A 16,449-nucleotide genomic window follows, 5' to 3' on the forward strand; every position below is an offset into this window, starting at 1 on the left:
TAAATCATGAACCTAGCATGACGATCCTGATGTGGGGGTTCAACGGGGTCATGCTGTCATACTCAACTTGGTTTAACAATTTTAAGATGAAAAAATGAACGTTCGGAAATTGAACGTAACAATGGATAGCTTCTGCAAAATTTCGCTGAAACGAAAAAAAATTAATCAAATTATTCCGGATATTTTGGATATTCATGGACAAAAATAAGAGAATTTCGGATTGACGTCATGTGATTTCATGTTTTTTGGCTTACTGAAGTTATCATTTTTCTCGTAAACAATAATTTTATTAGTGGTACCTCATACAGACCGTCATACAGTTTGTGTAACAAGATTTAACAGATTTGGAAATTAAATTCTCGGATCAAGTATTAGTGATTTTCCCTTCGTCTTTTATTAAAAACAATTAATGTTACGCAAGAAAGCCAACTGCACATTTCAGATAGTCGTAATCTTTTATTTATATATATTATAAATAAATTATAGTAAATATGAAACATACGTATGTTGTAATAGATTTTAGGCAGAACTTATCTAGATTTGGTTAACCTTAAAAATAATGTAAGTATTCTCAAAGATAATTAGCTAATAGATTACAATATGACCTAAAGATGTTTACTATTAATTAAATATATAAATATAATAATAATTTGTTAAGAGAGTGGTTTAAATTAGTAAAAAAAAAAATGTATGAAAATTAATAAAAAGTAAAGTAAATTCGGATAAAATAATTTATTAGACGAAAAAAGAGAATTCACAGAATCAATTAATTCGGCGCTTAGTTCTGAATAAATATTAATACATTACATAGAATATTGAATTTTTTTGTTAGTTATATAAATTACTTTATTATTTATTCTATTTAATCTACTCCAATACTAAACGAACAATAAAATTCTGAAATTTTCTGAAATTTTGTTACAAAAAATGATAATAGCCTCGCTCATAAGTAGATTTAATAGTAATAGAAGCTATTTTAGATAATAAAATTTGCTTTTTTAAAAATTAACATTTCTATTGAATAATAAAAAAATGACAAATCAGAATATGATAGTGTTATAACTAAAATCGGCACTATAGTAAAATGAGCTTCTATGATATAATTGACATATATACTAATATGATTTCCATTACGGAATTAAAGAACTACTGTGCAAGCCAAATTACCAATGTCTTTTGATAAGCAGTCATACAATAATTACTTACTGAAAATTTCCAACATTGTGTAATTTTAGCAGGTGAGAGAAAGATCGGTTGTCATTTATTTAAAAAATGATTTAAAAAAAGTTTATTTTTTTTTTCATTATTTTTTGGTGAAAAAAACAAAAAATAAAAAAAAATAATTAAAAAAATTTATTTTTAGATTAAAAAAAAAATAAAACTTTTAGCTTTAAAAAACCGAATATTTTGCTGTACCGTTCCAAAGGGTGTGAATGGCCAAAAAAGAAATATGAATAAGAAAAAAACTTTTTTCGTTAGTATTAATCCTGACAGTCAACCAAATTATTCATATAGTTCGAGGCTTCGAGCGCTGTTATCACGTGTTTCCATGTTACATAATTCAAATTAAGGTCAAAGGGTAATTCAAATAATTCAGGGCCTGATACGGCGATACGCCTTATAGTCTTTTTTGTACTATTTGGCAGAACAATTCCTAATTTTCTGGGGTTAGCTAGTTACTTATATATATTGATATAGTCTGCCTTTTTTTAGGGTTAGCATTCTTTGTTTTGTACACTGCTCTGTTTCTCGTCGTTAAATTAAAAATAAATTAAAATAAAATTCAAACGTGTCACGATTTTTTTTTAGTAGTTTAATAAAGAAAAAAATTAATCAAGAATTTTTAAATCAATTTCAAATTTTTCTCAGAAATTTTCTTTAAACCTGATTCACCCATGTTTTCTTTTTATGATATCGATACAAGAATTAAAATAAAATATATCGTAATTATAAATTTTGAAAAAATGGGAATCTTATATTCGTTAATTCTTTACCAGTTTATTTACATAAATAATGTTTATGTGATTTAACATTACCTTAATATCCAGATACATTGTAAATCAAAGAAGAGCTCAATAAAGAAGTGCGTGTTACCAAAAAAAAAGGGTAATTTATTAAAATTGATTTAATATATTACACGTGATTTATACGACACTATACTTAAAAGCCATTACTAATCCTTTTTTCTGAGATCAACATTTATATTTTTACATTTATAAATTATAATATTGTAAATAATTATTATTTATAAAAATATATGAATCAATACATAAATCATCATATGGTTGAACTATAATATTATGTAATTTATATTCATTTACTTCATCTTCGGAAAGGTATAAATCGATTATATCCATATTATAACTATTAGGACCTGATTGTAAAATAGCCAAATATTTAACCCTTTCCTCCTTCATAATATATTTCTTTATACAAAATAAAATATTATCATCCTTATCCGGTACTATATTTCCAATTAATAATTTCTTAATAAAAGTATTTTGTGAATTTTTTAAAAATATTTCCAAATCATTTGTTCTAAAAGAAAGAGATAAACATAAATATTCTAATTTAGAAGGAAGAACCTGTCCTAAATTTTGTAATATAGTTGAACTTAATTCATCATAAATAATATACATGTCAACATCTAATTCAATAATAAGATAATTAATATTATGTTGATTATTTTTAATAATTAATTAAATATTATTATCATTAGCAGGTATACCAGAATCAAAATAATTAATCTTTTTACAATATTTCATAACATATTCAAATAATTGTTGTTTTTCTGGTATTATTACTCCATATTCCTCTCCTGAATTTCTATTTCTAAACCCAAAATTTTCTATACAATCACCAAATTTCATTAATAGTAATTGTAATGATTCAATATGTAATATTTCAATCATAAACAAAGATATCAATTTAAAAGGTTTATTAACCTTAATAATTTGTTGAACAAAATCAGAATTTAAAGAATGACAATCAATAAGATGAATAGATTCTAAAACATTCAATTGATCAAAAACTTCTTGTAAAATATTAATTAAATTTTTAAAGTCAATATTATTAAATATAATTGTATTTAAAGTATTTGAACAATTAGAATTTTTTAATGATAAAAATGGATTATATAAATTAATAAAATATCCAAATGAAATTTCTTTGAGATTATGTTGTGAAATAATTATTTGTGATAAATAATTTTCAATTAATGAATTATTAGTGAGTAATTTTTCAGGAAATTCAAAACAAAATGTTGAGATTAAATTGCAATTAGAATATAAAAATTTCAAAAATGGTATAGTATTTTGAAATACACATCTAAATGAATTAAACCTATTACCAAATATTAAACCTCTGATATTGTATGTAAGGTTTGGATTTTGCAAAATTAAGTCTAAATTATCATCAAAATATTTATGGAGATAAGAAGTAGACAGTACAACTTTGAGAGAATATAGATTTCCTTCATTTTCAATAAACACTTCAAGTAATGACCTATAAACTAAGTTTCCTAGCTTATTTCTTAGCTTATAATTGCATTTATCCACTAAAGTAATAACCCAATTTTGAATAGAATTATAAATTTTAATTGTATCTAAGTATTTAATAAAACTGGGATAATTGAATAATGTATTTGAAACAAATAAATTATCATTAATTCCATATTCATTAAATTTTGCTTTGTCATCCTCATTTAAAAAGCATAAATAAGTTTTAATACAATGATAATGTTGGGTAGGAATTGAAAATGGATCTTCCCATAATAATGGAATGGCTAAACGACACCACAATCTATTAACTAAAATACATGAATATAATGTTGGTGAATCTTTTCTAAAATACTGTATAATTTCATTTGTTAATTCAGGTAAATCCCCTGAAAATATTTTTGAGCATGTCATGTTATTAAAAGAAAAGGGAAGGGAGGTTGCTTTCATTTCACAATGAAATAAATTTATCAATTTTTGGGTTGTACAATTTATTTAATATCCCATAAAAAGATAACAAAAGAACCAAAAATAACATGTAAATCATTCCTTTTTTAAATAGACTTGTGACATGAAATATAAGGTTAGAACCTTTGTTAATCGAGTGGACAAGGTTGTAATTCCGGCTTGCTGATCTCTTTTATTTAGTACCCTGTAAAAAAGCTAATCCATTTTTTTATATACCGTCTTTTTCCATAAAGGCTCATATTTCTGTAATGAATAACCTTATATCACAGAATTTATCGAATTATTTTTATTTTCCATGAATGAATCCGGGAAAGGCTAGTTTTTGCAGAAATAAGTGACAAAATTTTTTATAGGGCTACAGCGTATGAAAAATCTTTTAATTGAGCACATCATAAAGTGAATTCTTATTATGACGAGAACGTATATAATTATTCGTAGTAAAAAAGATAAAAAAGATAATTAATTAGCTTTTTATAAGCAAGTTTATTGTCCAATAAAAAATTACTACGTAATTTCAGGTTTCGGCTAGGATTTCATGTATATGTTGTGCGTCAGCCGTCAGATACCGATTGCGTCAGATGTCTATCAACACTTTGATGTGCGTCAGTTAATAATTGACGACTGAGGTGCGTCAGTTGTCGTTCAACGCAATATCAATGAAATTAAAAATTTTATAGTTTTATTCTTATTCAATCAAGAAATTTTGTTGCAAAACAAATGTTAACAGTTTCACAGCAGATAGATTCAATAGTAATTGAAGCCATTTTAGATAAATAAACAAAAGGTAAGATTGTTGTTTCTTTTTATTGCGCATTCCACTATAAAATTTGATATAATAAATTAGAAATATGACAGTGTTATATTATAACTAAAGCAGCACTACAGTAAAATAAGCTACTATTATATTATCCTTTATTAAATATTTTTCTTAAATTGACCTTATCTAGGTACGTATAATTTAATATAATTTCCATTACATAAAAATTAAAAGTCAAAAAAGGAATTTCTTATAGAGTATTCCATTAACTTAAAAATCTTTTAGGATTATGTATTCATGTGTAAAGTTAAAAGGAATATTACATTATAAAGCGTTAAAGTGACGAAAAAAGACATCTATTTCTATTTTTAATAAACCTTAATGAATGACTAATATAAATAGACAATAATAAAGGATACAAAAAATATTCATATAAATAATTTCGGTTTAAGATGAAAATAATAAATCTACATTAATTTTAAAAGTAATTTACCCATGTTTTTATTGATACGAGAACAAAATATTTTTTGTCGAAATTATAATTTTGGTTATTAATTCTTGAGTATTACCAATTATTTATAATGTGATTTGTTACCACAAAGTTTAATTTATTAAAATTTAGTACTTGTTTGGTTAATAACTAAAAGTAAAAATTAAGGCTTATTAAATGTAAGAAATTTTACTTTCAACATACTAATCGTTTACTTCCCATAGCTTATGACTTTATTGACGCACATGTACTTATTATTTTATGATTTAATTTCAAACTTAAACATCCTTTATTGAATATGAGATGATGCTCAGCAGGTGTAAGAGTACCCAAATAATGATTTTTATCAATTTAACTTCTAAATATTTGTAAAATTTAAACTTTAAATAATTTGTTTTGACACTTTATTATGTAAAATTATATTTACTGTGCATGATAATTTCAGCACTTTAATTAATCAAAGGAGTTTTCACCAATTAAGTGGTTTTAAATTTTTAATGAATTATGATTAATTCAACGAAAATTTCCTTATTTTTTTGTAATGATATTTAATATTCGACAATTTTCATTATGAAATGCTTTATTTTATAAAAATTTATTAAATATAAATCTGTAAAATTATTTTCAATGAAACAATATCACAATCAATAAATTTCAATGGTTGGTAAATCAAGTGTATTATACAGTATTAATTCCTTCGTAATTTTTGTACGAAATAAAAATCCAGACTGTCGGATGATGATCTAGTACAAAAATTTAAAATATTTCATTTTGTACGAGGTCTATATTGTACAATTACTAAATTAATAATGGCGTTTACCTGTTTACCTAAAAATAGCATTATTTTTATTTGTAGCATTTCATTATTTGTGTAATAGTCAATTTGGTTTCACAACTGACTGTCGCATAATAAAAGGTAACTCAACGGGTTTAATGGTTACACTATTTTTTGCGATTGTTTTCTTTTTTTAATAAATGCACTTTTATAATAATTATGTCTACTATTCGAATGAACCTAATAAGTGCAGCAATTAATAGAGCATTTATATTAATTGATTATAATTATACTAACTATGATTTTCACAAAGGATACGAATTTATGCAACAAACAATTCTTGCTGATAATTCTCTTACAGAAGAAGAAAAAACTGAAGCAATAAGATTAAGTAATAGAAATTATGATCGAGATAAAATTCTTTATAATTCAGGAACAAGAAGAATTTGTGAAAATTGTAACCAAAAATGTTTAGCTACATTATATTGTGAATATTGTGTTCAAAATTATTTAAAAGATAATTTTTCAAATTGGACATCCGGAAATAATGATATTGATAATTTAATAAAAAATTGTCAAATGGAAACATTTGTACCTAGTACTATAATCGAATGGATCCCATATAATAATTTACAAAATATTGAATATTTAACAAGAGGTGGTTTCTCTGAGATTTATACGGCAAGTTGGATTAATGGAAATTATTATGAATGGGATTCTAAAGAACGAAAATTAATAAGATTTGGAACTATTAAAGTAATACTTAAACAATTAGAAAATGTTGAAAGTGCAAGTCAAAGTTGGTTTGAGGAGGTTTGTAATCTAAAAAAATTAAAGATATTTTCTTTATTTATAAGAAGCTAAAATTTGAAATCATTTTTTTATAGGCTAAATCACATTTGACTATAAGCAACAAATATCCAGAAATTGTTCAATGCTTTGGTTTAACACAAAATCCATCAAATAGAAATTATATGCTTGTGATAGACAAACTGGATGTAAATTTAAGAGAATATTTACAACAAAATCATAATCAACTTACATGGGAAGAAATAATTGAAATTACTTTTTTAATAATTAATGCACTTCATTGGATTCATAAAGAGAATTCAATTCATAGAGATTTGCATTCTGGAAATATATTATATTCAGTGTTTAATAATGCATGGTGTATTAGTGATCTTGGATTTTGTGGTCCTGCAAATAAATCATCAACATGCATATATGGAAATCTTCCTTACATAGCACCCGAAGTTATTAATGGAAAAGAATATACTTTTGAATCTGATGTTTATAGTATTGCAATGCTTATGTGGGAAATTTCATCTGGACAACCACCATTTATGAATTATGAACATGATTGTAATCTTGCAATTGATATTATTAATGGTATGAGACCAAAAATTATATCAGAAATTCCTTCAGAATATAAAAGTTTAATGGAACAATGTTGGGATGCTGATTCATTAAAAAGACCTGATATTGATACACTTAGAAGTAAAATGAATGAAATTATGTCATATTATCATAATAAACCAAATGAATTACCTCAACTAAAAACGAAATTGAATAATGTAACAAATAATAATATCAGTAGTAAACTATTTACAAGTAAAATTCATAAATTTGAAAGCCTACCTGAACCAAAAAATGCAACAGAAGGTAAAATAATTATTTTAATAATTATTCGCCATTTAATATTTTCGTTTCTATTTTTAATAATATCATCTTTTCTAATTTGTGAAATAATAGAAGAACAAGAAGGTAATATAAAATTGATTTTTTTTAGCTTTATTTATAAAATCAATAATAAAAAACCATTTTTATTAATAGCATTTCATAGTAAATTATATGATTTTAGTGTTCCTTATAATAGTAAGTTTATTAAAGTTATATTAAATATTTTCATCGTTTACTAAGAAATGTTTTTATTTTTAGTTGATGGTTTTGGCAAAGCAAATCGGAATACATCAAAAATAAGTAGTATTATCAAAGGTAATTTATTATTAATTTTAAAAAAGAATAAAATGAATGTTTATATAAAATATTTACATATTAATATTTTAAATTTTAGATGGTAGTAAAAAATTATCCAAAGTATTTAAAAAATTGCAGATTAGTTCAAAGAATGGCAAGTAAAAATTTAATAAATTAATTCTAATTCAATTTAATAATAATAAATAACGTTTTTATTAAATTTGATTCGTTTAATAATTTTAATAATCTTAATAATCACAGATAATAAAGATAACTATAATAAAAAAATAGCGTTAACACAAAATGTCAATAATGATGAAGGTAAGCAAATTATCTATTGAGCACCTTTTTAAATAATAATTTAACATTTTTTACCTTTGTTTCTATAGATGAAGATGAAGCATATAATAATCCAAATCTTCATTCAGAGGAACAAGATGAATTTGAAATTCCTGATGGTTCGTCTATTCTTTAATATTATTAATAATACAGTATAATAAAATAAAATTTTTTTATTTATTAATTAATTTATTTATTTATTTTTAGATGGATTTTAAACCGTTTTTACAAATCTTATTGATAGGAACATCGGTCAATTATTATTTTATTTTGAATTATTTAAACACTAAGATTAGAGTATTATGCAGTTTCTTTGTAATTTAATAATTTTTTTTTTATATTAAACTTAGTTGTTCATTTATTAAATAAAGATATTTACTACAAAATATTATGTGACGTTGCATGATTTGTAAAATATATTAATTTTAAGTATTAATATGCTATTTATTTAATAATTATTTTAATTAAAAAAGTTAATAATCTAACAAATAATATAAATTACTTATTCGTTTCTATAACATTCTCGCATCTTTTACATAATTCACCTTCTGTTTGTAAACATCTAGGACATTTAAATAAAGAAGCCCTTTTAATTATAATCTTACAAATCCAATCGGATAAATCAACTTCGTTAGTATATATCGAAAGAACAATTCTCAATCATTTCCAAGGACGAAGATATTGTTGCATCTGAAGTTGTAAAAATAGATTTTAAATCTAATAATTTAATACAAAAAGGATGATTAGAAAAATAAATTAAAGTTCTTTTAATGAACAATAATATATATTACATTACCATGATTTTGTAATAAATGTAATAATTCTAAAGAATTTACATATAATTCCACATTAATCTCTAAAGAACTTTTTATAAGCCTATGTAAATAAAAATTTTAAATGTTATTTTTTTTTAAAAAAAAATGGATAATCAAATAAATAAAACCAGCATACTTGTCTTTTCTGGCAGTTTCTAGTAACTGATTTACTTCACTTCTTAAATGCTTTAAAGTATTCCATTCTTGTTGCAAAGGTTGATTATTCCATTTTTCATTCTATAATAAGTGAATGTAATTAATTTTTCTTTTTTTTTAAAAAAAAAGAATTAGCAAAAATTAAAATAAATTACGTACCAATCATACCATCCTAATTTAAATACACTATAATATTCCTTATGCCCAATGTTTTTATAATTATCATAAAATTTATTTTGCAAAATACAGAACTATTGGTGATAATAATATATATTTAAAATATATAAAAAATAAACACTGATAGTAATTTTTATATAAATAAAAAATACAATTAATGATTATAACTTACATGATAAAGAACGGTTAAAACATTTCTTCTGCATTGACCTGTTATAATTATGATCAGCATATAATCCATCTTTATATCGAAATAAAATGCTGATAACAATACATTTGGGAGAATATTTAACGCTTGAATGGCTATTATTTATATTTATTAGTAAAACAATATTATAACTAAGAGGTTATTATTAATATAGAACGTTAAAAAAATAATATTTTCAAAATACCTTTATTAAAACGCATATTATCATAAATAAAAGATCTTAATATTTTTTCCAAGATTATAAGTTTCATGCAACATATATTTATCAATCTATTAATAAAAAACAATCAAATTAGCTTTTAATTACGACTATAAAATTATTAAATAAATTTACTAACCAAATCAAGTTCCTCATATTCAACTAATCAATTATATTTAAAATTATTTAAATTACCTAATATAAATCTTACTGTACTACGATATTTTTGAATATTTTTTCCAACTTGACTCATGATATTTTTTACTATATTAACATCATTAACATCTAATGATGCAACCCACAATCTTAATACATCTACTCCATATACTGGCTTATTCTATTATAATAAATTAATTAATAAAAAATATATATTTATTATAATACGTCGCTAATTATACTTACCTTTCCACCCTTAATTATGGTACCTAGGATTTATAACATTTCCCAATGATTTTGACATTTTTTTACTTTGTTCATCCATAACAAATCCATGTGTAATTAATGTTGAATATAGAGCTTTATCATTAATGGTAACTAAATAAAAAAAATTATTTAATTTAACTTGATCTAAATAAATAAATAAAATTTAAAATTAATTATTTACCTGATGTCAATAATACCATTCATGATGCTGATCACTTCCTTCCAAATATAAATCTGAAATTGTCTTGAAATCCTTTCTATAAAAATTAATAAATTTTCAGTAAATAAAAATTGAAATATATAAATACATTGTAAAATTAAATTTATTTACTTTTAGTTTGTTTCAAATAAAAGTCACTATCAAACCATACATTATCCATTGTATCATTTCCCTTTCTGTATGTTTTACTAAGATAATTTTAATAAAATGAAAATCAAACATTTATTTATAATTTAAAATGAAATTACTTTTAAAATTCTAATAATCTTAATTTAGTTATAACTACCTATTCAGGTACAAGTATTCAAGCTTCCACCATCCATCTGATCCATGTTTTTGAAGATTTCAATAATATATTCTACAGAAGAATCTGTTAACAGAGGAACATCTGTTTCTGATTCATAAAAAATGGGGATAAGAACTCCCCAAGATCTTTGATGTGAAATACACCATTCACTTCGTGATAAAGTGAATTGTTCTAATCGATATTGTGCTATAATAAAAAAAATAAAAGTGAATTTTATTTAATAAATTTAAAGTAAAAAATATATGAATATATAATGTATCTTACCAGATTTAGGTACCATTTTAACATCCTCAAGTAATTTAATGGCTCATTGTTTAATTAATAGCTTCAACATTGGCGAACCATTGAGATGTAGCTCATAATATAATTAGCTTCTTTACATAAGGATATTCATGCTTAAAATTTTCTTCTTTAATTAAACTATTCCTTGTTTTTTAAATATTCTATTACCACAAACATTCCATCTGTTTATCTCCAAATTCATCAACAGGACAAAATGGTGGATTTTTACAAGCTTCATAATCTTCCATTCCATGATCTGGTGCTATATGAACTAACCCTAAAAAAAAATTAAGGTTTTTTTAAGAATTGTTATAAATAGATTGCGTATATATTATATTTTTAATATCTATCTGTACCAGATTCTTTGGTAATGTGATAAACATCAATAATCTTACATTGTTTTCCCCTTATTGGAAGTATATAAGTCGTTCCAATAAGTTGCTGACCTAATAAAAAATTATTTTATTTTTTTAAATTAAATGAAAAAAAAAAATACGTAAAAAAAGTCAATAAAAATATATAATTACCTTTAAATGTAAATTTGATATTCAGTTCAATTCTGTTCCAAGAATTTTTTGTAATGCATCCAACCTTTTGGTTGCTATATATAATTATTTTGTGACATCGACGTATTATTATTTGGACGAACAATTGGAGTATTCTATATTTGGATTTATTGCAACAGCCTAAATTAAAAAATTTCATTCATTAGATCAAAATAATTAATAAATAATTGATTAGATAATTTTTTAAACCTGATTCGCAGGAAGAGTCCATGGAATAAACATCTATATTAGTATGTATAAATTATCTTTTAATCCTTCTTGCGAATTTAAGCTAAAAATAAATAAAAAAAAATATTATTAATTAATTATAAAACTATAAAACTTTTTAGGTGAAATACTCTTAATGTTTACTTGAATTAATCACAGAGAGCTTCAAATAAACAGATTTGCTTCAATGGTGGTCGTCACGATATTCTTAATTCTACTTCAGCTAAAGCTGTTTTAAATAAAAAGATAAAAGAACAAATTCAATATTTTATAAAACTAATTTACAAACATAAATTTACATTTTATGACTACCTTGAAGAAGGAAACCAATGTACAGGTTTATTTTGCCTGTGAATATATCCTTAAAAAAAGGTTTGTAAATCTCAATTTAAAACAAACCAACGTTGGTAAAATATTGATAATTTCTTAGGGTTATTACCTTTCTTCATCATGTTATGAAACACCTGTAGCTGTCTAACTTCATATTCATTGTCTAAAAACAACCTACTATTAAGAAAATACAATCCGAAAATCAAGAATAAGTTGTATAAATTTTCATACCCAAAGTTCTATAAGGATTTTTCCAAATCTCCCATTATGTCCAACTAATAAATTCTTTTCCTTGAATTTCTAATGCTTCTAAAGCACTTTTTTTTGCTACATCACGAATTTGTAATGGTGTCAATGATGATTTATCAATGCCCTAATCATTCTATCAGAACTTTCCTTATTATAATTAATGATAAAGCGAATAACAGTAATATTACTCTTAATTCCTTTAAAGCTTTTAATTCAATTGACAATCTCATCCTGGAATGTAAGTGAATAATATTAGCGTACATAAAATATATATGGATACAAAATATTTTTCTATATCAATTATGAAACTTACTTTACTTTATATCCATGTAATACTTTATAACGATTTATAATGTCTTTTAATATTTTATTTAACGCGTGAGCGTAATATAAAATTAAATAGATATTTAGATTTTATAAATAAATTAAAAAATTAAAATTAAATTGATGAAAATTACCTATGTGTAAATTTCCATTAGCATAAGGTGGTTCATCATGTAATATAAACGTTTCTTTTGGATTATTTTCTATCTAGTGATCAATAACAAGTTTAATGTCTAAAACAAAAAGAAAGAAAGAAACAAGTATTAAAAAAAAAGAAAAAAGAAAGTCTTAAATACCTGCCATTTGTACAAATCTTTAGAGCCTTGACCTTGAAATATTAACAGCTTCAGCCCTTAATGGAAAGTTTGTTTTTGATAACGGTAATAATAAAGTATCATTATACAATTTACTTAAATCATTATTATTTACTTTCAGTTACTTTTTTATTGAAGATTTGTCAATTATTTTTGAAGAAAATTTTTTTAATAACAATGTCCTTGAAAATTTTAATGTAATTTATTAGGAAAATAATTTCTTTTTCGTAATAAATTATGATGAAACATAATTAAGTTGAATTTATTAATCGAGAGGAAAAAGATCTCGTCGATCAGCAAAAAAAAATTTTTCACGACTGAAATAAATACTTGATTTATATTTAGTTGTACAAATTCGGATGTGATTTTCAATTTCCTACTGTAGAACGATGAACGTATCAACTTTTTTACACTATAAATTTTACATTCTGTATGAAAATATTTTTTTTTTAAAAAAAAAAATCCTGATTAAAGACATGCATATTTAAATTTTATTACAAATGGAATAATGCTTTATGGCCATTTTGATAAATTCATAAACATTCATTTTATTAAAATAAAATAACTGTTACTACATTATAATACTTATCAAACTAAGTCAACGGATCTTAATAAAAATTGAGATGCTAATAACAATTTGTACTTTAATAAAATATAAAAAAATGTAAAAAGAAAAATTTGACTAAAAAAATTGATTAAATGACTTATTTATGAAAAAGGGTATACTGCTACAGTATATAAAAGAATCCAAGTCTTTTTACGTTATTTAGGAATTTTCTCAATATTTTGGATTATGATGAATTTACCAAGCATTTACTAAGAATGTGGTGTTTATTGGCAAAGTATATTTACGGTTTCTTTCCAATCTTAATTGGTTTCTTTAAGTTTCTAAAAGTTATTACTAGTTCCAGTATGGATTCATAAGGATTCTTTAACTATCGCATTAACGAATACCTTAATATATAATATTTTCGTTTTTGAGTATAAAACAGATTTGTAAAATGTGAGAGCGAATAATTATAATGGTATAATGCCTTTAATTGATCTGAACTAGGTATTGTATTTGTATCGTTACAGAAGACACTGATTACTTCGTCTCGTGCCTTTTTTTTACATTTTCTATTTATTTGAACTTCAGTATATCAAAATTTAAATTAAATTAAATAAATATAATATATATATAATTTTAAAAAAATCACTTATTAGATATTTTGCAAGATAAACTCAATGACATTGAAGCTGCTAAAATAAATTTAAATGAGATGGGTGAGTAACAAATAATAATGTTCATACAAAATTTTCCTTTCCCTGCTATAGTTTACCATCTCATTTCTTAATTGTTTTATACCAGTATTCCTATTCACTAAGTTCTAACATATTTATTAATAAATCATAACCTTTATAAGGATTTTTCTTTATTTTTCATATTATCAAAAATGAATCCATCTAATTATTTCAATAGTATTTATGATTTTTTTGCTAAGTTCTAGTAATCTATTTATCCATGGAAATACTCGAAATACTCGATGGTAAGGAGATGTACTGTACTTAAAATGGCGGTATCTGTTCTGAAAAATTATTATGCCCAAGAAGTTTGAATGTAAAAGAAGAAATGTGTAAAAAAAAGGAAAAAGTTCTTTATAAATAATTTTTGCTGCAAAGCAAGATAGAAATAATATCGGTTTATCGATTTATAATCATTCTTTATCAATTGATCAGGAAAAAAATAACGTGAGAGTATCAGCAAGGTTCAGGAAAAAAGTTACATTATCTTTTTTTTTCCTTTCGTAAATGACGTAGCCATATATATTTAAAAATATTTTTCAGTACATTACATGTGGAAGCAATTTATCACGTAATAAAATTATCTGCTCCATTTTATGTTGACGTTGAAATTAACGAAAATACATTTTAACCATTCAATAAAAATTTTTATTGGCCAATTAAAATTAAGCAGCTTACTAATGAGAGGCATGTTTACTTTTTTTCACGATATGAGGTAAAATACTATCTAGTATTTAAATAATTTCATTAATTTCATTTCTTAATAACAAATTCTTTGATAAAACATTGAATAATAAGTGAAGACCAAATTTTTTATAGTATTTTCCATCACCATGCCAGAATATTTCAACTAGACAGCAAATTAAAGTAGTTATAAACATGACTAAATTTTTAATAAGTGCTTTTATATCATCATAATAAAAACTTAAAAATATTATTATAATAGGTACTGATAAAGAATATATTACAAATGTTATTGTCTTTGTAATTTTTTTACAACTCCTCCCTTCAACAACTTCAACAAAGTAACCAGTTATCATTAATAATAGACCCAACATAGTTGCTATCTCATCATTTTCCAAAAAAAACTCCACTCCCGACACAAATGAAACCAGTATCGCTATCAATAATATCTCAAGTATTTTTTCTTTTTCTTCATCACATAATCCTTCAATTAAGTAACCAATTATTAATGAGATAAAACATACCAAGTTTACCATATTATTAATACAAAGTACGTTTACATATACTATATCAATAAGTAGTGATGTTAGTAACATCATCTTAGGATAGTGTTTTAAATGTATTCATTACGTAGTGATTCAGGATTTCCTTTGTCAATAATTTAACGGATCCCTGTGTTAACTATCAAGAAGTTTGTTGTTATTTTATTTTTTTCTCGACTAAAGAATTATTTTCCAGAAGTTAAAATGTGAGAACTGTGTGGCATGTAAGTGAGATCCTTTAAAACTGGGGTGACCGGATAAGTATATATGAGAAATTCTTCAGTTCCAGCAGGTTTACCATTACAATATTTTAATCAACTGTTCTGCATGACAGAATTTTACCATTTCACACATTAATGGGTCATATGAAATTTTTACATCAGGATGTCAATGGTGCTGACTTTTACCATATCAGGTCATTAATGGTTCATTAAAATATGGTATATGACACAAGAGCGCAGTAATATGTGGCGCAGTTATACAATTTCTATCGATAAATAAAATGTCAACAACATTTGGACACAGAGTTTAACAATTCATTTTCTGGTTCCGAACTTGAATTTATTACTAATTGTTATAACTAAGACATTGACATTAAAAATCTGTTCTAGAAATTCATAAATATACATTTCCATTATAATTATTATTATTAATGATTTTTTTTTTTTAATTCGAAATATTAATATATCAAATTTTTATCATTTTAATAATGCCAAAAATAAATAATAATTGGATAAGCTATAACAGATAAATTATTTAAATTACAAACTATGAAACTTGTAAAATAATAAAAAAGAAAATAAATAAATAAATTGTGCAAAAATTATTTAGGTAATGGAGAGATAAATAAAATAAGTAG

General features: G+C 23.4%; 6 protein-coding genes across 7 annotated transcripts; 1 reads left to right on the forward strand and 5 right to left on the reverse strand.

The window, feature by feature from the left end:
* Nucleotides 1-2,086: 2,086 nt before the first annotated feature.
* On the reverse strand, nucleotides 2,087-3,854 carry OCT59_000204 (uncharacterized protein). The gene has a single exon (XM_066138662.1). The coding sequence runs from the start codon at nucleotides 2,637-2,639 to the stop codon at nucleotides 2,214-2,216; it is 426 nt and encodes a 141-aa protein (XP_065988137.1). The 5' UTR covers nucleotides 2,640-3,854; the 3' UTR covers nucleotides 2,087-2,213.
* Nucleotides 3,855-7,489: 3,635 nt separating this feature from the next.
* Nucleotides 7,490-8,521, forward strand: OCT59_000205 (uncharacterized protein; the record flags this gene model as incomplete). Its single annotated transcript, XM_066138663.1, has 8 exons — nucleotides 7,490-7,649; nucleotides 7,740-7,751; nucleotides 7,821-7,862; nucleotides 7,926-7,982; nucleotides 8,062-8,118; nucleotides 8,226-8,285; nucleotides 8,354-8,422; nucleotides 8,511-8,521. 8 exons carry the CDS (start codon nucleotides 7,490-7,492, stop codon nucleotides 8,519-8,521), a joined length of 468 nt encoding a protein of 155 aa, XP_065988138.1.
* A 413-nt stretch (nucleotides 8,522-8,934) lies between these two features.
* On the reverse strand, nucleotides 8,935-10,350 carry OCT59_000206 (uncharacterized protein; the record flags this gene model as incomplete). The annotated part of the gene is made up of 4 exons (XM_066138664.1): nucleotides 8,935-9,020; nucleotides 9,100-9,179; nucleotides 9,998-10,020; nucleotides 10,327-10,350. The coding sequence occupies 4 exons, from the start codon at nucleotides 10,348-10,350 to the stop codon at nucleotides 8,935-8,937; spliced, it is 213 nt and encodes a 70-aa protein (XP_065988139.1).
* A 32-nt stretch (nucleotides 10,351-10,382) lies between these two features.
* On the reverse strand, nucleotides 10,383-11,088 carry OCT59_000207 (uncharacterized protein; the record flags this gene model as incomplete). The annotated part of the gene is made up of 6 exons (XM_066138666.1): nucleotides 10,383-10,392; nucleotides 10,463-10,538; nucleotides 10,613-10,689; nucleotides 10,788-10,824; nucleotides 10,959-10,994; nucleotides 11,073-11,088. 6 exons carry the CDS (start codon nucleotides 11,086-11,088, stop codon nucleotides 10,383-10,385), a joined length of 252 nt encoding a protein of 83 aa, XP_065988140.1.
* Nucleotides 11,089-11,254: 166 nt separating this feature from the next.
* Nucleotides 11,255-11,867, reverse strand: OCT59_000208 (uncharacterized protein; the record flags this gene model as incomplete). Its single annotated transcript, XM_066138667.1, has 4 exons — nucleotides 11,255-11,367; nucleotides 11,447-11,536; nucleotides 11,618-11,776; nucleotides 11,846-11,867. The coding sequence occupies 4 exons, from the start codon at nucleotides 11,865-11,867 to the stop codon at nucleotides 11,255-11,257; spliced, it is 384 nt and encodes a 127-aa protein (XP_065988141.1).
* A 215-nt stretch (nucleotides 11,868-12,082) lies between these two features.
* On the reverse strand, nucleotides 12,083-13,627 carry OCT59_000209 (uncharacterized protein; the record flags this gene model as incomplete). Of its 2 annotated transcripts, XM_066138668.1 has the most annotated exons (10): nucleotides 12,083-12,092; nucleotides 12,176-12,224; nucleotides 12,303-12,356; nucleotides 12,425-12,452; nucleotides 12,631-12,673; nucleotides 12,756-12,798; nucleotides 12,901-12,973; nucleotides 13,063-13,118; nucleotides 13,196-13,204; nucleotides 13,579-13,627. In XM_066138668.1, the coding sequence occupies 10 exons, from the start codon at nucleotides 13,625-13,627 to the stop codon at nucleotides 12,083-12,085; spliced, it is 414 nt and encodes a 137-aa protein (XP_065988142.1). The 2 variants fall into 2 exon arrangements, with proteins under 2 accessions (XP_065988142.1, XP_065988143.1); XM_066138669.1 differs by lacking the exons at nucleotides 13,196-13,204; nucleotides 13,579-13,627 and having other exon boundaries at nucleotides 12,901-12,969; nucleotides 13,063-13,069.
* Between the last annotated feature and the right edge of the window lie 2,822 nt (nucleotides 13,628-16,449).

Source organism: Rhizophagus irregularis, chromosome 1, assembly GCF_026210795.1.
Source record: "Rhizophagus irregularis chromosome 1, complete sequence".
In the NCBI taxonomy this organism is placed as follows: Eukaryota; Fungi; Glomeromycota; class Glomeromycetes; order Glomerales; family Glomeraceae; genus Rhizophagus; species Rhizophagus irregularis.